The 22,271-nt window shown below is 39.9% G+C and overlaps 1 protein-coding gene across 1 annotated transcript in view; it reads left to right on the top strand.

Annotated features, from left to right (window-relative positions):
- Window positions 1-22,271, top strand: part of Bmpr2 (bone morphogenetic protein receptor type 2) — a 184,628-nt gene that overhangs the window by 71,035 nt on the left and 91,322 nt on the right. The window contains exon 3 of the mRNA XM_004653578.3: window positions 2,664-2,834. Within this exon, the coding sequence (XP_004653635.2) occupies window positions 2,664-2,834 (171 nt within the window). The remainder of the gene's footprint in view (window positions 1-2,663; window positions 2,835-22,271) is intronic.

Raw genomic sequence — 22,271 nt, 5'->3', positions numbered from 1 at the left:
GTCTTTAATCCCAGCACTTGGGAGGCAGAGGTATGAGGATCATCATGAGTTCAAAGCCACCTTGAGACTACATAGTGAATTCCAGGTCAGCCTGGGCTAGAGTGAGACCCAACCTTGAAAAACCAAAAATTATTTATTTGGGAGAGAGAGCTATAATCATTTCTTTGGGGGTGGGGGCGCGGTTTGAGGTAGGGTCTTGCTCGACCTGGAATTCACTCTGTATTCTCAGGGTGGCCTAGAACTCACAGGGATCCTCCTACCTCTGCCTGCCAAGTGCTGGGATTAAAGGCGTGTGCCACCACTCCTAGCTTAAATCATTCTTTTTTTTTTTTAAATTAACTGTCCCTTATTTGTGTGGAGCAACTTTTTTTAAAAAATTATTTATTTATTTATTTGAGAGCGACAGACACATAGAGAAAGACAGATAGAGGGAGAGAGAGAGAATGGGCACGCCAGGGCTTCCAGCCTCTGCAAACGAACTCCAGATGCATGCGCCCCCTTGTGCATCTGGCTAACGTGGGACCTGGGGAACCGAGCCTCGAACCGGGGTCCTTAGGCTTCACAGGCAAGCGCTTAACCACTAAGCCATCTCTCCAGCCCTAAAATCATTCTTAATGTAATGTTTATTCATTCTTTTTAAAAAATATTTTATTTTTATTTATTTGTGACAGAGAGAGGAATGAATATGAGAATGGGCACACTAGGGCCTCCAGCCACTGCAAATGAACTCCAGATGCATGCTCCCCCTTGTGCATCTGGATAAGTTGGGTCCTGGGGAATTGAACCTGGATCCTTTGGCTTTGCAGGCAAATGTCTTAACCGCTAAGCCATCCCTCCAGCCCATGTTTATTCATTCTTGAATGAAGTTTGAAATATTTAGAAAAATCAAAGTCTACAATTTCCTGCTCTTGAAAATATTTCTTTTACCCAGGTGTGGTGGTACATGCCTTTAATCCCAGCACTGGGGAGGCAGAGGTAGGGGGATTGTTATGAGTTTGAGGCCAGCCTGAGACTACATAGTTAATTCCAGGTCAGCCTGGGCTAGAGCGAGACCCTACCTCGAAAAACAAAAGAAAAATAAATAAATAAATATTTTAATTGATTAATTAGAGACACAGAGAGAGAATGGGTGCGCTAGGACTTCTAGTCACTGTAAACAAACTCCAGATGCATGCGCCACCTTATGCATCTGGCTTATGTGGAACCTAGAGAATCGAACTTGGATCCTTAGGCTTTGCAGGCAAGTACCTTAACAGCTAAGCCATCTCTCCAGCCTGTAAATATTTTTATTCTATTAGTTTATTACCTTAAGACATACTGCCATTTGTTTTAGGACAAAGAAGATTTATTGAGAAAAATGGTAGGAAATCCCCAGAGTCTGGGCAAACATATTTAAGAATTTGGCTAAAGAAGAAAAGGAAATGTTACATTTTTTTGAGGTAGAACTTAGAAAAGCATGCAGGCTCCACAGACCCTCAAGTATATGCATCCATTTTCTTTTTTCAATGTCAGGATAACATGATAGAAAAAATCTATATGTCTTTAAATATTCTCTGAAAAAGTTTTTTAAAAAATATAAAACTCACTGGGTGTGGTGGATCATGCCTTTAATACCAGCACTCGGGAGGCAGAGTTAGGAGGATCGCTATGAATTTGAAGGCACCCTGAGACTACATAATGAATTCCAGGTCATCCTGGGCTAGAGTGAGACCCTACTAAAAAAGAAAAAAATGGAGTCTGGAGAGATGGCTTAGCAGTTAAGGCACTTGCTTACAAAGCCAAAGGACCCAGGTTTGACTCCCTAGGACCCACATAAGCCAGATGCACAAGGGGGTGCACACATCTGGAGTTCATTTGTAGAGGCTGGAGGCCCTGGCACACCCATTCTCTTTCTCTCTCTACTTGCCTATTTCTGTATCTCTTTCTCAAATAAATAAAAATAAAATATTAAAAACATTTAAAGCTCTACACAATATTTCACTGTATGCACGTCTGTATCAGTTTACTTATACACTGTGAACATGTTTTCAGTGTAATATTTGTAATCCTGAAGTAAACAATATTGAGCATCTGTGTATATATATATATTTTGAGGTAGGGTATCACTGTAGTCCAGGCTGACCTGGAATTCACTATGTAATTTCAGGCTGGCCTTGAACTCATGGAGGTCCTCCTACCTTGGCACCCCAAGTGCTAGTATTAAAGGCTTGTGTTACCACACCCAGACTTCGAGCATATAGTTTTGATTGTTTTTGTTTCCTTGATGTAGAATTATTAGTTTGTAAAACATCTGACTATTTTAAAGGTGCTGAATAAAAATTGACATGTATCTCTTCAAAATTCCCATTTATTCTCACACTGTAGGAGTGTGTCTTACTAAATTCTTGTTATGATTACATGTTATAATTTTTCAAACCTAATTTAGCTAAATATAGAAGAATTTAGTTGGCAACTTTGCTATTGCCCTAATAATTTTTGTAACAGTGGTGAGTAATCATGTCATAGGTGGCTTTTGCCCTATGGAATGTCCTTTGTACCCTTTGACTTTTTTCTTTCGACTTTAATAACTTATGCATACTTACTTTCTCAATTTATTGTGATTGTTTCTTAGTTTGCTGTTTTCTTTATCTTCATCTTCTAAGTAGTGTAATACTGATTTGTAGGATGTTGGTCTCACATTGGCGATCCCCAAGAGTGTCACTATGAAGAATGCGTAGTAACTACCACCCCTCCCTCGATTCAGAATGGAACGTACCGTTTTTGCTGCTGTAGCACAGATTTATGTAATGTCAACTTTACGGAGAATTTTCCACCTCCTGATACAACACCACTCAGTAAGTAGTCACAGTAACTTGTTTGTAACTTCTTTCTGTAGAGAGCTTGAGAATATAAAATAATCATTCAAGATGGATAGAGTGAAAATGAGAGTTCTAGCATTGTAAAATTATATGTAGCCAACACTTAATCTAAACACATTTAGCAAAATTGACAAGGCATTAATATATTAGCAAGTAAGTTTGAATCTCTCTAAAAATATGTGTGTGTGTGTATCTATCTATCTATCTATACATATATATATATATGTGTGTGTGTGTGTGTGTGTGTGTGTGTGTGTGTATATATATATATATATATATATATATATATATATATATATATATATATATTTTTTTTTTTTTGCTTTTTTGAGGTAGGGTCTCACTCTAGCTCAAGCTGACCTGGAAATCACTCTGTAGTCTCAGGGTAGCCTCGAACTCATGGCAATCCTCCTACCTCTGCCTCTCAAGTGCTGGGATTAAAGGCATGCACCACCATGCCCGTCTACTAATAATATATATATTTTTGAGGGAGGGTCTTGCTCTATCCCATGCTGATATGGAATTCACTATGTAGTCTCAGGCTGGTCTCCAACTCACAGTGGTCTTCCTACCTTCACCTCCCAAATGCTGGGATTAAAGGCATGCTCCACCATGCTCAGCTAATTATATTTTTAACTAGCTAAAGAAGTTGGTTTCCATATGGCTTATTCATAATACCTTTATTGTATGTAATCCTTCACCCTCTGTGTTCCCTCATCCCTCTCCCTGTATTTGGTTTTTTGCTTTGCAGTGATGAGCATCAAACTCTGGACTCTTTCATGCTTGTCAAGCACTCTGTACTAAGCTATACCATACCATACCATATATATATATATCTTATTTCTATTCACTAAAAAGGAAGAGAAGCAAAAGTACCCAGTAGCAATGAACATTTGTAATGCCCCGATCTTAGTCTGTAATACTGTTCTCCACTAAAAGGATCTATTGCTCCCTGAGAAAATGACTTATCCAGGATGAGAGCAAAATATATGCAAGACAAACTGGAAACACCTTATGCCAAAGAGTAAGTAGTGCCCAAAAATTTGATGGAGACTCACCATAACGTATAAAAGCCAGTTTAAAGTATTTCTGTTGGCTAAGTGTGGGTCAGTTTGCATTCTAAAATAACTAAACACAAGTGCCGGGCGTGGTGGCACATACCTTTAATCCCAGCACTCGGGAGGCAGAGGTAGGAGGATCATCATGAGTTTGAGGCCACCCTGTGACTATATAGTGAATTCCAGGTCAGGCTGAGCTAGAGTGAGACCCTACCTTGAAAAACAAACAACAACAACAACAACAAACAACTAAATACAGTAAGAAATTGTAACCCACTGGAAGGTCAAGTATTAACTAGTAAATGTCAGAGAACTAGAATTAGCAAGTCATCATTCCATAGTCCTCATACTACGGATTCAGTCAGAGGAGTACTGTCAAAGACAATCTCAAATCTAGGGGCAGTTTCAATGAGGAGTGAGCATATTTGGATGGCTTTAAAGTATGTCCAACTTAATTGCAAATGAAAAGTTTTAATTGGGCTGGGGATGTATCTCAGTAGTAGAGTGCTATATAGGGGCCTACTTTCAGTTCCTGGCACTGCAGGGAGGGGTTGGGGAAAGGGTTGAGGAGGGATTAAGATTGATTTAAACTGGATGTGGTGGTGCACCTCTGTAATCCCAGCACTAACTAGGTGGAGACTGGAGGATCAGAAGTCCAAGGCCAGTTCCAGCCACATAGTCAACTTGAGGCTAGCCTGGGATACATTAGACCCTGTCTGGGAGAGAAAAGGAGAAAGGAAGGAACAGAGAGAGGGAGAGAAGGAGGGAGAGAAAGGAGGAAAGAAGAGAGAGAAATAAGGAAAGAAAGAAGGAAAGAATGAAAAAGGAGAAAGGGCTTTACCCAGCTTCTACCTTCTTATGGGCAGGAACTCTGTTCTCTGGGCTTTTATGCTGTCCTTACCTTCTTATAGGCAGGAGCTCCGTCTTCCATCATAGAATAAAAGTGGTAAATTTAATAAAAAGAAGAAAGAAGGGCTAGAGAGATGGCTACAAAACATAAGCCTGAGTTTGATTCCCCAGTACTCGTATAAAGCACTGTGGCACATGCATCTAGAGGTCATTTGTAATAGCTGGAGGCCCTGGTGTGCCTATGTTCTCTATCGCTCTCTTTTATGTCTTTCTGCTTATAAATAAATAAATAAATGGAAGGAAAGAGAGAAAAGAAGAAAGAAAAATTAGTATTATAAGTGGGGAAATTGGACAACATCTTATTGGATCATCCAAATTACTATAATTAGGAGATATTGCTTAGTGGTTAAGGTGCTTGACTGCAAAGCTAAAGGACCCAGGCTTGATTCCCCAGGACACATGTAAGCCAGATGTACACAGTGGCGCATATGTCTGGAATTCATAAACAGTGGCTGGAGGCCCTAGCATGTTTGTTCTTTCCCTCTCCCTTCTTTCCTCCCTCTCTTATTCTTTCTCTATCTCTCAAATGAATAAATAAAAATAAATGAAATATTTAAAAATTACTACAATTAGGGCTGAGAGATGGCTTAGCAGTTAAGGTACTTGCCTGCAAAGCCAAATGACCCACAGGACCCATGTAAGCCAGATGCACAAGGTGGCACATGCATCTGGAGTTTAGTAGTTGGAGTCCTGGCATGCCACCCTCCTTCCCTTCCTCCCTCTCTCACTCTCTCATAAACAAACAAAATAAAATTTTTTAAATACTATAATTAATGAATGGCAGATGGACATTATGATCCAAAGAGAAGGATGCAACATTACTATATGAACCTACTGTATTTCCGGCAAGAATTCATAATCTAAATCCATTCATGACAGAACATTGGTCAAACCATAAGTTAGGAAGATGTTATCAAACAGGGAGTTTTCTTTAAAAATATCAGTGTTGGGCTAGAGAGATGGCTTAGCGGTTGAGCACTTGCCTGTGAAGCCTAAGGACCCCGGTTCAAGGTTCGACTCCCCAGGACCCACGTTAGCCAGATGCACAAGGGGGCGCATGCGTCTGGAGTTCGTTTGCAGTGACTGGAAGCCCTGGTGCACCCACTCTTCTCTCTCTCTGCCTCTTTCTTTCTCTGTCTGTCACTCTCAAATAAATAAATAAAAATTTTTTTAAAAAAGCAAAAATATCAGTGTCATATAAGACCAACTGAAGTTTTGGGAAAGGTATAGATTAAAGGGGCTAAAAGACTTGACGACTAAGCCGTACCTAACTGCCCTATCATAAATGGCCAAAAAAAAAAAAAAATAGAGTATTGAAGGTCGCTGTGTCAATTAAGTGAATGATTCAAAAAAGGTATTGCTTCATTGTTAAACTTTCTGATGCTGGTAATACTGTAGTTTTACATAAGAGCTTACCCATATTTTCATAAGATACTTAGAAGAAATACTTAAGAATACAAGACCATGGTGTTTATATTACTGTCTGTTGTAGTTATCTTCTTGTGGCTGAGACAAAATACCCAACCAAAGGCAACTGATGGGATGAAAGTTTTTATTGGTGTACAGTCTTGAGGAGAAGCTTTATGATGGCAGGGAAAGCATGATATGAGTAGAGGCTGGACATCATTTCTGCCAAAACAGGTGGAAACAGCAGCAAGAGAGTGAGCTGGATTCTGGCAAATGGGAGCTGGCAGAGTAAGGATGTTGGGGCAGAGGCTGGAGATCACTTCTTGCTGCAGCACTTGGTGGTAAGCAGGAAGAGTGAGCTGCCGGGTATGGTGGCGCATGCTTTTAATCCCAGCACTCGGGAAGCAGAGGTAGGAGGATTGCTGTAAGTTCAAGGCCAGTCTGGGACTACATAGTGAATTCCAGGTCAGTCAGGGACAGAGTAAGACTCTACCTTGAAAAACCAAAATAAAGCCGGGCGTGGTAGTGCACACCTTTAATCCCAGCATTCGAGAGGCAGAGGTAGGAGGATTGCTGTGAGTTCGAGGCCACTCTGAGACTCCATAGTGAATTCCAGGTCAGCCTGAGCTAGAGTGAGACCCTACCCACCAAAAAATTAAAATAAATAAATAAATAAATAAATAAATTTTTTTTTTTTTTTTTAATTTTTATTAACATTTTCCATGATTATAAAATATATCCCATGGTAATTCCCTCCCTCCCCACCCCCACACTTTCCCGTTTGAAATTCCATTCTCAATCATATTACCTCCCCATTACAATCATTGTAATTACATATATACAATATCAACCTATTAAGTATCCTCCTCCCTTCCTTTCTCCACCCTTTATGTCTCCTTTTCAACTTACTGGCCTCTGCTACTAAGTATTTTCATTCTCACACAGAAGCCCAGTCATCTGTAGCTAGGATCCCCATATGAGGGAGAACATGTGGCGCTTGGCTTTCTGGGCCTGGGTTACCTGACTTAGTATAATACTTTCCAGGTCCATCCATTTTTCTGCAAATTTCATAACTTCATTTTTCTTTACCGCTGAGTAGAACTCCATTGTATAAATGTACCACATCTTCATTATCCACTCATCTGTTGAGGGACATCTAGGCTGGTTCCATTTCCCAGCTATTATAAATTGAGCAGCAATAAACATGGTTGAGCATGTACTTCTAAGGAAATGAGATGAGTCCTTTGGATATATGCCTAGGAGTGCTATAGCTGGGTCATATGGTAGATCAATCTCTAGCTGCTTTAGGAACCTCCACACTGTTTTCCACAATGGCTGGACCAGATTGCATTCCCACCAGCATTGCAGAAGGGTTCCTTTTTTTCCACATCCCCGCCAACATTTATGATCATTTGTTTTCATGATGGTGGCCAATCTGACAGGAGTGAGATGGAATCTCAATGTAGTTTTAATCTGCATTTCCCTGATGACTAGTGACGTAGAACATTTTTTTAGGTGCTTATATGCCATTCGTATTTCTTCCTTTGAGAACTCTCTATTTAGCTCCTTAGCCCATTTTTTGATTGGCCTGTTTGATTCCTTATTAGTTAACTTTTTGAGTTCTTTGTATATCCTAGATATTAATCCTTTATCAGATATATAGCTGGCGAAGATTTTTTCCCATTCTGTAGGTTGCCTCTTTGCTTTTTTCACTGTGTCCTTTGCGGTGCAAAATCTTTGTAATTTCATTAGGTCCCAGTGGTTAATCTGTGGTTTTATTGCCTGAGCAATTGGGGTTGTATTTAGAAAGTCTTTGCCAAGACCAATATGTTGGAGGGTTTCCCCTACTTTTTCCTCTAGCAGTTTCAAAGTTTCCGGTCTGATGTTAAGGTCTTTAATCCATTTGGACTTAATTCTTGTGCATGGCGAGATAGAAGAATCTATTTTCATCCTTCTGCAGATATTTATCCAGTTTTCAAAACACCATTTGCTGAAGAGGCTGTCTCTTCTCCAATGAGTATTTTTGGCATTTTTATCGAATATCAGGTGGCTATAGCTACTTGGGCTTACATCTGGGTCCTCTATTCTGTTCCACTGATCTACATGTCTGTTTTTGTGCCAGTACCATGCTGTTTTTGTTACTATGGCTCTGTAGTATAGGTTAAAATCAGGTATGGTGATACCACCAGCCTCTTTTTTGTTGCTCAGTATTATTTTAGATATTCGAGGTTTTTTATGATTCCAAATGAATTTTTGGATTGTTTTTTCTATTTCCATGAAGAAAGCCTTTGGAATTTTGATAGGGATTGCATTAAATGTGTAGATTGCTTTAGGTAAGATTGCCATTTTCACGATATTGATTCTTCCAAGCCAGGAACAAGGGATGTTTCTCCACTTTCTAGTGTCTTCTGCAATTTCTTGCTTGAGTGTCTTAAAGTTCTCATTGTATAGATTCTTTACTTCCTTAGTTAGGTTTATTCCAAGGTATTTTATTTTTTTTGATGCAATTGTGAATGGGAGTGATTCTCTGATTTCATCCTCTGTGTGTTTGTTGTTAGCATATATGAAGGCTACTGATTTCTGTGTATTTATTTTGTATCCTGCTACATTGCTGTAGGTTTTGATTAGCTCTAACAGCTTGCTAGTAGAGTCTTTAGGGTCCTTTATGTATAGAATCATGTCATCTGCAAATAGTGATAACTTGATTTCTTCCTTTCCAATTTGTATCCCTTTTTTTTTTTTTTTTTTTTTTAATTTTTATTAACATTTTCCATGATTATAAAATATATCCCATGGTAATTCCCTCCCTCCCCACCCCCACACTTTCCCGTTTGAAATTCCATTCTCAATCATATTACCTCCCCATTACAATCATTGTAATTACATATATACAATATCAACCTATTAAGTATCCTCCTCCCTTCCTTTCTCCACCCTTTATGTCTCCTTTTCAACTTACTGGCCTCTGCTACTAAGTATTTTCATTCTCACACAGAAGCCCAGTCATCTGTAGCTAGGATCCCCATATGAGGGAGAACATGTGGCGCTTGGCTTTCTGGGCCTGGGTTACCTGACTTAGTATAATACTTTCCAGGTCCATCCATTTTTCTGCAAATTTCATAACTTCATTTTTCTTTACCGCTGAGTAGAACTCCATTGTATAAATGTACCACATCTTCATTATCCACTCATCTGTTGAGGGACATCTAGGCTGGTTCCATTTCCCAGCTATTATAAATTGAGCAGCAATAAACATGGTTGAGCATGTACTTCTAAGGAAATGAGATGAATCCTTTGGATATATGCCTAGGAGTGCTATAGCTGGGTCATATGGTAGATCAATCTCTAGCTGCTTTAGGAACCTCCACACTGTTTTCCACAATGGCTGGACCAGATTGCATTCCCACCAGCAGTGCAGAAGGGTTCCTTTTTTTCCACATCCCCGCCAACATTTATGATCATTTGTTTTCATGATGGTGGCCAATCTGACAGGAGTGAGATGGAATCTCAATGTAGTTTTAATCTGCATTTCCCTGATGACTAGTGACGTAGAACATTTTTTTAGGTGCTTATATGCCATTCGTATTTCTTCCTTTGAGAACTCTCTATTTAGCTCCTTAGCCCATTTTTTGATTGGCCTGTTTGATTCCTTATTAGATATCTTTTTGAGTTCTTTGTATATCCTAGATATTAATCCTCTATCAGATATATAGCTGGCGAAGATTTTTTCCCATTCTGTAGGTTGCCTCTTTGCTTTTTTCACTGTGTCCTTTGCGGTGCAAAATCTTTGTAATTTCATTAGGTCCCAGTGGTTAATCTGTGGTTTTATTGCCTGAGCAATTGGGGTTGTATTTAGAAAGTCTTTGCCAAGACCAATATGTTGGAGGGTTTCCCCAACTTTTTCCTCTAGCAGTTTCAAAGTTTCCGGTCTGATGTTAAGGTCTTTAATCCATTTGGACTTAATTCTTGTGCATGGCGAGAGAGAAGAATCTATTTTCATCCTTCTGCAGATATTTATCCAGTTTTCAAAACACCATTTGCTGAAGAGGCTGTCTCTTCTCCAATGAGTATTTTTGGCATTTTTATCGAATATCAGGTGGCTATAGCTACTTGGGCTTACATCTGGGTCCTCTATTCTGTTCCACTGATCTACATGTCTGTTTTTGTGCCAGTACCATGCTGTTTTTGTTACTATGGCTCTGTAGTATAGGTTAAAATCAGGTATGGTGATACCACCAGCCTCTTTTTTGTTGCTCAGTATTATTTTAGATATTCGAGGTTTTTTATGATTCCAAATGAATTTTTGGATTGTTTTTTCTATTTCCATGAAGAAAGCCTTTGGAATTTTGATAGGGATTGCATTAAATGTGTAGATTGCTTTAGGTAAGATTGCCATTTTCACTATATTGATTCTTCCAAGCCAGGAACAAGGGATGTTTCTCCACTTTCTAGTGTCTTCTGCAATTTCTCGCTTGAGTGTCTTAAAGTTCTCATTGTATAGATTCTTTACTTCCTTAGTTAGGTTTATTCCAAGGTATTTTATTTTTTTTGATGCAATTGTGAATGGGAGTGATTCTCTGATTTCATCCTCTGTGTGTTTGTTGTTAGCATATATGAAGGCTACTGATTTCTGTGTATTTATTTTGTATCCTGCTACATTGCTGTAGGTTTTGATTAGCTCTAACAGCTTGCTAGTAGAGTCTTTAGGGTCCTTTATGTATAGAATCATGTCATCTGCAAATAATGATAGCTTGATTTCTTCCTTTCCAATTTGTATCCCTTTTATGTGTGTCTCTTGCCTTATTGCTATGGCTAAGACTTCCAAAACTATATTAAATAGAAGTGGAGACAGTGGACACCCTTGTCTTGTTCCTGATTTTAGTGGAAAAGCTTCCAGTTTTTCCCCATTTAGTAATATGTTGGCTGTAGGCTTGTCATAAATAGCCTTTATTATATTGAGATATGTTCCTTCTATTCCCAGTCTCTGTAGGACTTTTATCATGAAGGGATGTTGGATTTTGTCAAATGCTTTCTCTGCATCTAATGAGATGATCATGTGGTTTTTGTCCTTCAACCCATTTATGTGATGTATTACATTTATAGATTTGCGTATGTTGAACCATCCCTGCATCTCTGGGATAAAGCCTACTTGGTCAGGGTGAATGATCTTTTTGATATACTCTTGTATTCTGTTTGCCAAGATTTTGTTGAGAATTTTTGCATCTATGTTCATGAGGGAGATTGGTCTGTAATTTTCTTTTTTTGTTCTATCTTTGCCTGGTTTTGGTATCAGGGTGATGCTGGCCTCATAGAAGGAGTTTGGTAGGATTCCTTCTTTTTCTATTTCCTGGAAAAGCTTAAGAAGCAATGGTGTTAGCTCTTCCTTAAAAGTCTGGTAAAATTCAGCAGTGAATCCATCCGGGCCTGGGCTTTTTTTAGTTGGGAGATTATTGATAACTGCTCGGATCTCCATGTTTGTTATAGGTCTATTTAAGTGATTAATCTCATTTTGATTTAATTTAGGTAGGTCATATAGATCAAGGAAATCATCCATTTCTTTCAGATTTTCATACTTGGTGGAGTATATGCTTTTATAGTATGTCCCTATAATTTTTTGAATTTCTCTGGAATCTGTTGTGATGTTACCTTGTTCATCTCTGATTTTATTAATTTGTGTCTCTTCTCTCTTTCTTTTGGTCAGATTTGCTAAGGGTTTATCAATCTTGTTTATCCTTTCAAAGAACCAACTCTTTGTTTCATTAATTCTTTGGATTGTTCTTTTTGTTTCTATTTCATTAATTTCTGCCCTAATCTTTATTATTTCTTCCCGTCTACTACTTTTTGGTTTGCCCTGTTCTTCTTTTTCCAAGGCTTTAAGGCGAAGCATTAGGTCGTTTACTTGCGACCTTTCTAATTTCTTAATATAGGCACTTAAGGCTATAAATTTACCTCTTAGAACTGCCTTCATTGTGTCCCAGAGATTTTGGTATGTTGTGTTCTCATTATCATTTGACTCTATAAATTTTTTGATTTCCTTTTTGATTTCTTCATTGACCCACTCATCATTTAGTAGTGTATTGTTTAGCTTCCATGATTTTGTGTATGCCCTGTAGCCTTTCTTGCTACTGATTTGTAGTTTAATTCCATTGTGGTCAGATAGAATGCAAGGAATTATTTCAATTTTCCTGAATTTGTTAAGATTTGCTTTGTGTCCTAATATATGGTCTATTTTAGAGAATGTTCCATGTGCTGCTGAAAAGAATGTATATTCTGCAGCCTTTGGATGAAATGTCCTGTATATATCTGTTAGGTCCATATCTTCTATGACCTCATTTAGTCCAGATGCCTCTCTGTTTATTCTTTCCCTGGATGACCTGTCAATTGATGAGAGTGGGGTGTTAAAGTCACCCACCACCACCGTGTTTGGTGTTATCTGTGACCTTAGTTCTAATAGTGTTTGTTTGACGAATTTGGGAGCCCCCATGTTAGGTGCATATATGTTTAGGATTGTAATGTCCTCCTGTTGGAGTGTGCCCTTAATCAATATAAAGTGACCTTCCTTATCTTTTTTGACTAACTTCGGGCTAAAGTCCACCCTGTCTGATATTAGGATAGCAACCCCTGCTTGTTTTCCAGGCCCATTTGCTTGAAACACCGTCTTCCAACCTTTCACCCTAAGATAATGTCTATCCTTTGTAGAAAGGTGAGTTTCTTGAAGACAACAAATTGTAGGATCCTGCTTTTTAACCCAGTCTGCAAATCTATGTCTTTTCGTTGGGGCATTGAGACCGTTGATATTAAGAGATATTATTGAAAGGTGTGTATTTATGTTTGCCATTTGTGTGTGTGTGTGTGTGTTACTTGTTCTACCTGTGCTCTCTTCTGTTAACTGGTATTTGAGTATGGCTGGTTTTTTCTAGGTTCCTTATATGTGTGCTTTTCCTTTTGTTCAGCATGGAGGATTCTATCAAGTATTTTCTGTAGAGCTGGTTTTGTCTTCAGATATTCCTTTAACCTGCTTTTGTCATGGAATGTCTTTATTTCTCCATCTATTTGGATGGATAACTTTGCAGGATAAAGTAACCTTGGTTGACAGTTGTTATCTTTCAGAACTTGGAATATATCACTCCAGGCCCTTCTGGCTTTAAAAGTTTGTGTTGAATAATCTGCTGTAATCCTGATGGGCTTGCTTTTGTAGGTAACTTGATTTTTCTCTCTAACTGCTTTCAATATTTTTTCTTTGGTTTGTGTGTTTGGAAGTTTGAGTATAATGTGGCGAGGAGAGTTTCTTTCTGGGTTTTGTCTGGCTGGGGTTCTAAAGGCTTCCTGTATCTGTATTGGCACCTCTTTCCCAATTTGGGGAAAATTTTCCTCTATGATTTTGTTGAAGATGCCTACTATGCCTCTGGAGTGGAATTCTTCTCCTTCTACTATGCCCTGAATTCTTATATTGGATCTTTTCATAGTGTCCCGAATATCTTGAAATTCCCACTCATACTTTTCTATAAGTTTGTCTTTCTCTTTGTTGGACTGCATTAGGTCTGCCACCTGATCTTCTAGCTTAGATATTCTGTCTTCTCCCTCATCCATCCTACTGGTGAGATTTTCTACAGAGTTTTTTATTTCATTAACTGTGTTCTTCATTGCTAGTAATTCTGACTGGTTTTTCTTTATTATTTCTATTTCTCTATTTATGTCTTGTATTGCCTTCTTTATTTCATTAAATTGGTGTCCTGCCTCTTCTTTGATTCCTTTGATTTCCTCTTTGATTTCCTCTTTGATTTCTTCTTTGATTGTTTTCATGTGTTCTTTGACCTCTTTGAACATATTTATAATTATTCTTTTGAACTCTTTCTCAGGCATTTCCTCTAACTCTTTCTCACTGGAGGACATTTCTGATGCATTAATACTTTTAGGTGGATTTATATCGTCTTGCTTTTTAGTGTTTCTTGTGTTATAATGTATATATTTTTGCATCTTGGATTAAGTGAATGCTTGGATTTTCTAGCTAGCTGTGTATTCTTAGCTGTATCAATTGATTTGGTGTAATATATTTTCAGGGTAGGACCTTAAGGTAGTGGAATAATATACTGGTAGATTCTAAAATTTAGCTAAACACTGTACCCATTCCATCAAAAACAGCCCCGAGTATGTATGCAAGAGTAGTTATTATAATGACCAGATCCTCTATCAACAAAGAGGTTTAGATTTCTGGTCTGTTGAGGTATCCAAGTCAGCTTGTGACCAAGTGAGACCCTTCCCTGGTGCAATCCCAGTTACCTTGGGTGATTGTGGTCTCAGTCAAGTTGCTGCCTGGGTCGTCGGGCTGCTGTTCTGATTTCTGGAGCTGGGCACTTGCTTTTCCTACGGGGCAAACCGAGCCGCTGCCGCCGTCTCTGCAGTTGTTGTAAGCGCCACCCCAGGAGCCCCCACCGCTGCTGAAGCTGCCGTTGCCGTGTCCACCGGTGCTGCTCCCCCGAAGTCGCTGCTGTGGGATCTGTCACCGCTGCCGCTCCTGGGTCCGCTGCTGCTGGGGCCACTGGTACCGGTGCTGGAGCCGCTGAAGTTGCTGCCAAATTCTGCTCCTGCTTGGGTCCCGCCGTCAGCCCAAGTTGGCGTGGCCGGGTCCCGGGCCGCTGCTGTGTTCGCTGGAGCTGGGTTCAGGCGGCAGGGGAGGGGAGGGAGCCGCGCTGTTCTGGTTGTATCGTTTCTCCACGTGTGCTTTTACTTCGCGGTCTGCTCCTCCCTCCGTTGCTCGCTGCCGCTCTCCCCTCACGTTTCCCGAGTTGCGGAGAGCGCGGTGTGAGGGGAAAATCCCGCACCTGGCTTGTCCTGCGGCTCGAGCCAAGAGTCCGGCGGTTTTCTGCCGCTCCGCGGTTGCGGCGGGTAGTCGAGCGGCCCGGAGCCGCTGTTCCCGCCTGTGCAGGCTCTGGATGCTCTGGAACTCTTCTACTTCTCCGCTGCCGCCTCAACTTCCTATACACCTCACTTTTTAGTAAAAGTGTGTATTTTGCTGAGTTTTTTTTGGTCTTCCCCCCCCAGGCTGTTTTGGCGTGGTACCTACGCCGCCATCTTAACCGGAAGTCAATAAAATTTTTTAAGAAGTGAGTGAGCTGAGCTTTGGCAATGGAGAGCTGGCCCTAGGCCACCCCAGACACATCCAGCAAGGCTTCACCTCCCAAATTGCCATCAGGTGGGAACCAAGTATTCAGAACATATGAGTTTATGAGGGACATCTGATTCAAATCACCACAGTTATCAAAAAAAAATTTTTTTGTTTGCAGCAAGCCCAACAGACTGGCCTTTTGTTTTTTTATGAGAGAGTGAGAATGAGTGAGTGAGTGAGTGAGAGGGAGGGTGAGAATTGGCACTCCAGGGCCTCCAGCCACTGTAATTGAACTCTAGACATGTGCACCCCCCCCATGTGCACACTTGTGTCACCTTGTGTGACTGGCTTACGTGGGATCTGAAGAGTTGAATGTGAGTCCTTCAACTTTGTAGGCAAGCACCTTAACCACTATGCCATCTCTCCATCCCCAAAGTTTTTTTTTTTTTTTTTTTTTTTAACTTTAAAGTGATGCCTGGAGAGATGACTCAGTGGGCAGAGTGCTTGCTTTGAAAGCATAATTTTCAATTTTTTCATTAATGAGGTTTGTTTTTGTTCTTGTAAATTTTCTTATAATTACATTTAGCTTGTGAGTACTGTTTAACTAAAATCTAAATAGAGTAAGTGTTGAAATATAAAGTAATAAATTGAAATATGAATTTAAAAAGAGCATTTAAAAATACTTTTATTTGCGGAAAGAATGTAAGAGCCAAAGGAAGGGTAGGACTCCTTACAACGTGCTCTCCCAGACACAAAATGGCCTGGATATCCATGACCTCACAGTGCCTGACACTACCTACACAAGACCATCATAATAGGAGGAAAAGATCATGACATTAAAAAAAAGAGACTGATTGAGAGGGGGCGGGGATATGATGGAGAATAGAGTTTCAAGGGGGGAAGTGAGGGGAGGAAGGGCATTACCATGGGATATTGTGTACAATCAGTGAAGTTGTTAATAAAATAAATAAATAAAGTTAAAAAGGTACTTTTATTTGGGCTGGAGAGATGGCTTAGCGGTTAAGTGCTTGCCTGTGAAGCCTAAGGACCCCGGTTCGAGGCTCGATTCCCCAGGACCCACATTAGCCAGATGCACAAGAGGGTGCACGTGTCTAGAGTTCGTTTGCAGTGGCTGGAGGCCCTGGTGTGCCCATTCTCTCTCTCTGCCTCTTTCTCTCTGTTGCTCTTAAATAAATTAAAAAAAAAATTAAAAATACTTTTATTCATCTGTGAAAGAGGCAGAGAGAGGCATGTCAGGACCTCCTGACACTGCAAATGAACTCCAGATATGTGTGTCACTTTGTGCATCTGGCTTTATGTGGGTACTGGGGAATTGAACCTGGGTCACCAGGTTTTATAAGCAAATGCCATTAGCCACTGAGCAATCTCCCCAGACCAGCAGAACTTGTTTGCTTGCTTGCCTGCTTGCCTGCCTGCCTTTGCCTGCCTGCCTGCCTGCCTGCCTGCCTGCCTGCTTTCTCTCTTTCTTTCTTTCTTTCTTTCTTTCTTTCTTTCTTTCTTTCTTTCTTTCTTTCTTTCTTTCTTTCTTTCCTTCCTTCCTTCCTTCCTTCCTTCCTTCCTTCCTTCCTTCCTTCCTTCCTTCCTTCCTTCCTTCCTTCCTTCCTTCCTTCCTTCTTTCTTTCTCCCTCCTTCCTTCCTTCCTTCCTTCCTTCCTTCCTTCCTTCCTTCCTTCCTTCCTTCCTTCCTTCCTTCCTTCCTTTCTTGCCAGGTACATAAAAAATTTGGTGATTGTGACTTTTTTCTTCTTCTTTAAGGTATTGCAGGTTTTCCTATATTTACCTGTATATCTACATATATAGAGAGACAAGTGTGTATGTATGTATATAAAGCCAAAGGGTAAGAAAGGAAACCAGTGATGAGGGAGGGGAAAGAAATAGTGAATATAAACAAAGTACAATGACATACATATCATAATGAAATCCATTATTTTTTATGCTAAGTTTAAAATATTTCAAATTTGCCTAGAATATATATGTATATGTATATATATATATGGAATATGTATGTGTGTGTGTGTGTGTATAATTTTTTTTGTCCCAAGGCAGGGTCTCACTCTAACCTAGGCTGATCTGGAACTCACTCTGTAGTCCTAGGTTGGCCTCAAACTCAAACTCAAACTCAAAGTGATCCAATTTCCTCTGCCTCCCAAATGGTATTAAAGGTGTGTACCACCATGTCCTGCTAAAATAAATTTTAATTACTATAGAAACATGGTACATATCACTTAAAAATGGTAGAAAATCATGTGCAAAAAGTTTACCTATTTTTAGTTTTAAAGCTGTTTGAATCTTTTAAATGGGAACTTTTAGTTAACTGTGTAATTAAAATAATTCTTACTTGTTCATTTGAAAAAATTACTTAAACTTAGTGCAGTAATGGGTGCCTGTTAGTGTCAGCTACTCAGGAGGATGAGATGGGAAGTTGTTTGAGCTGAAGAGCTTGAGAACAACTTGTGTAACATAGCAAGTCCTCAGCATCTAAGCAAGAGGGGGAGATAAGTAAAAAGGAGAAAATGGTTTCTTTTCAGTCTCTTAAGTATTTGTATAGTTGGGTTAGTAATATACATATATTTTATACCCAACTTTTTCATTAAGTATGATATAAGAATTTCCAGAATATTTATTTTTCACTTGTTTATTTTTGAAGTAGTCTCATGTATCTTAAACTGACCTGAACTGGCTGTGTTCACAAGGCTGGTCATGAACTCCTGTTTCCCTTGGCTCTACCCCCATATGCTGGGATTACAGGCAAATTGTGCCTGGCTTCATCGTTGTTAGTTTTATTAGTTATATACTATTTCATATCAATTTGATACTTCTTTGTCTATCCTCTTGTTTTAAGACATTTAAGTTGGCTTCAGTTCTTTATTATAGTGAACATCTTTATATTTAGAGTTCTGTATATCATAAATCCAAGAATTGAAAGTTCTGTACCCAATAGAAATAGTTTTAAAGTCCCTCATATATTGTCAAATTGCTTTTCCAGTGGTTGAAACAGTTCATATGTCCATCTGTGACATAGGAGAGTATATGTTTTATCCTATCTTTATCCAAGTAGTTTTATGCAAGTAAAATATCTGGGACTATTACGAGGAGTGATTTTCACTTGTGTGTGTGTGTTGGGGGTGTGGTGTGGTGTATGCACAGGTGTATGTGTTCGTGTGCCACCAAGCTCACCTGCAGCTGGGCACACTTGCCTACGGTAGCTATGGTGTCCTGCTCCATTAGTCTTCCTCCCATTCTTATTTGAGCAAGAATCTCTTACTGATCCTGGAGCTTGACAAATTTTCCCATGCTCTGGTGATTCTTGGGTCCCTAATTTCCTATAGGACTGGGATTAAAAACACACATGGCCATATGGGTCCTGAGTCCTCACTCACTTGGTATTTTAGGCCCTCATGCTTGTACACGAAGTGCTCTTTATTGCTGAGCTATCTTTTCAGCCCCTGGCTTTTAGTATTTTATTAGTGACACTCATAATATTCTTTGTTTTCTTATGTTCATTATCCATTTATGATATGATTATGCTTTTAATTTTTTTTTTTTTTTTTGAGGCTGGGCTTCACGCTAGCCCAAGCTGTCTTGGAACTCAGTTTGTAGTCCAGGTTGGCCTCAAACTTAAATGATCTTCCTACCTCAGCCTCCTCTGAGTGTTGGGATTATAAGTGTTAGTAACTGTTGCAGTCACTTTTGCACTGCTGGCAGAAATCACCCGGCCAAGAATGGCTTTAGGGGAACAAAGGGTTTATTTTGGCTTACAGACTTCAAGGGGAAGCTCCATGTTGGCAGGGGAAAATGATGGCATGAGCAGTGGTTAATATCACTCCCTGGCCAATGAAAGGTGGACAGTAGCAATAGAGTGTGCCAAACACTGGTAAGGGGACACTGGCTATAATATCCATGAGCCCTTCCCCAGTAATACTCTGCCTCCCGAGGCATTAACTCCCAGATATCCATCAGCCGGGAACCTAGCATTTAGAACACCTAAGTTTATGGGGGACACCTGAATCAAACCACCACATTCTGCCCCAGCCCCCATAAATGGATAACCATTCATGATGTAATATGCAATGCATTCAGTCCAACTTTAAAAGTCCCTATATTTTTAACCAATCTTGATGATGTTCAAACATCTTCATAATCCAAGGTCTTCTGAGCCATAATACCAAAAAAATCCCTAAAAACCCATAATGGCACAGAATAAATGTTCACACTGCAAAAGATGGCACTGGGCATAGCAAAAAAAAAAAAAAAAAAAAAAAAAAAAAAAAGTTCAACAAATACAAGATTTAAACAGGGCAAACATCAAACTCTGTAACTCCAAGTCCAACAACTCTAGTCAGTAACAAGTCTCAAGTTTGATAATTCTCATCAGCAACAAGTCTGTGAAATTCCAATTCTGCCTTTCCAGCTAGGCTACTCATAATCCTGGAAAAGCTCATCGGGGGCGAGCAGCTTTCCTCAGCAGCCATCTCGTGGTCCTGGCATTTCCACTGGGTCTTCACTGCAACCCATGGTCCATCCTCATGGCTCCATTGTGTCTCCATGCATACATCCAGCAAACCTGCTTATACTGCCTATGGCTATTTCCAAAACACAAGACTACATTGCAAACTCAATGACTCTCTCCTTCATTTTTAAAAAAAGAATTATTTATTTATATATTTATTAGAGAGAGAGGAAGGGAGAGAGAGAGAATGGGCGTCACAGGGCCTCCACCCATTGCAAATGTACTCCAGACGCATGTGCCACCATGTACATCTGGCTTACATGGGACCTAGAAGATCAAACCTGGGTCCTTAGGCTTCACAGTTATATGCCGTAACCACTAAGCCATCTCTCCAGCCCTCTTTCCTTCATTTCTTATACTGCACAATACCAGGTAGGGTGCCAATTTGCTAATCCAGGGGGAATAAAGCAGACTTTGAAGAACAGGACACTCCTTGAGCACTCAGGCCCCTTCCAAAGGGTCTACATTCTTCCAGTTGCCCCAGTGCAGGTCAACTGGCCCAATCTCAGTGGTTATAATCTCTCATACAATTGCAGCTGAACAGGCAGCAGTTTTAGCCCAAAGATTTCTTTCTGTGCCATATCCCTCTGCTCACACCAGTCCATTTCTACACAAAGCAACCCTGCACAAATTTTTAGGACACAGGCATAACAGCAAGCCTCTCACACAAACTATGTTTTTAGCCCAGTCCAAGCAAAGCTCTTTCTCGCTCTCACAAACCAAACTTCACAGTCAATAGTTCTTACTGCATTCAGGTCTTTTAACTCTGACTAGAATAGTCCATCAAGCTGTGCTTAATAGCACTGCAAGGTGCCTCTTAGGCCAAGGTTTCAAATCCTCCCACATTCCTCTAGAAAATCAGCTCCAAAAGGCCAAAGCCACACAGTCAAGTGTCTAATAGCAACACCACCCTCGGTACCAATTTTACTATTGCAGTCAAGTTTGCATTGCTGGCAGAAATCACCCAACCAAGAGCAGTTTTGGGGGAAAATAAAAAAGGTTTATGTTGGCTTACAGACTCAAGGGGAAGCTCTATGATGGCAGGGGAAAACGATGGCATGAGCAGAGGGTGGACACCATCCCCTGGCCAACATAGGTGGATCATAGCAACAGAAGAGTGTGCCAAACACTGGCAAGGGGGAAACTGGCTATTATACCCATAAGCTCTCCCCCAATAATACTCTGTCTCTAGGAGGCATTAATTCCCAAATGTCCATCAGCTGGAAATCTAGCATTCAAAACACCTAAGTTTATGGGGGATACCTAAATCAAACCACCACAGTCACTATGCCTGGACTTTTTTTTTTTTTTTTTTTTTTTTGATGTAGCGTCTCACTCTAGCTCAGGCTGACCTGGAATTCACCCTGTAGTCTCAGGGTAGCCTTGAACTCATGGCAATCCTCCTACTTCTGCCTTCCAAGTGCTGGGATTAAAGGCAGGCATCACCATTCCTGGCTGCAAAAATCAGTTGAGAGGCAGAAGTAGGAGGATCACCATGAGTTCTAAGCCAGCTAGGAACTAGAGTCATTTCCAGGTCAATCTGAGCTAGAGTGAGACCCTTATCTCAAAAAAAAAAAAAAAAAAAAGAAAAGAAAAGAAAAAAAAGAATTTATATCTATAGTATTCTTTAATTTTGATATGCCTTTAAGAAACTTTCATATGTTTGTAAATTCCTAGGGTTTAAAAGAAATGTCTACATTTTTTTAAATTTTTATTAACATTTTCCATGATTATAAAATATATCCCATGGTAATTCCCTCCCTCCCCACCCCCAGAAATGTCTACATTTTTAAAAATATTTATTTATTTTTAATTATTTATGTATTAGGGGGGGGGGAGGAAGGGAGGGAGGGAGAGAGAATGGGTGCACCAGAGCCTCAACCACTGCAGATGAACTCCAGACACGTGTGTGTCACCTTGTACATTTGGCTTACATGGGTTAATGAGGAATTGAACCTGGGTCCTTAGGCTTTGCAAGAAAGTATCTTAATTGCTAAGCCAGCCCTGTTTTTTTTTTAAATTTTTATTTATTTATAAGGAGAGAGGAGGGTGTAGAGAATGGGGAGAGAATGGGCATGCCAGGGTCTCTTGCCACTGCAAATGAACTTCAGACACATGAGCCAATTTGTGCATCTTGGGTACAAGTTGAACTTAGCAATTGAACTCAGGCTTTCAGGCTTTGCGAAGTAGTCAAGTGCCTTCACTGCTGAGCCATCTCTTCAGCCCCTGTGCATGTGTGTTAGTTAAACTTTATTCATTATATACCTTTGGAAGTTCTTGGTAAACATCAGGATATAAGTGTAGAATGCCTTTTATTTTCTTTTACTTATATTATCCATTACTTTGATATTGGGCCAGGCTGGTGAGAAACAAAGCTTGAATTGTCTCTAAGCCAAGATTTAA

This window comes from Jaculus jaculus, chromosome 4 (genome assembly GCF_020740685.1).
Source record: "Jaculus jaculus isolate mJacJac1 chromosome 4, mJacJac1.mat.Y.cur, whole genome shotgun sequence".
Lineage (NCBI taxonomy): Eukaryota > Metazoa > Chordata > Mammalia > Rodentia > Dipodidae > Jaculus > Jaculus jaculus.
This window is presented reverse-complemented; position numbering and strand designations above follow the sequence as displayed.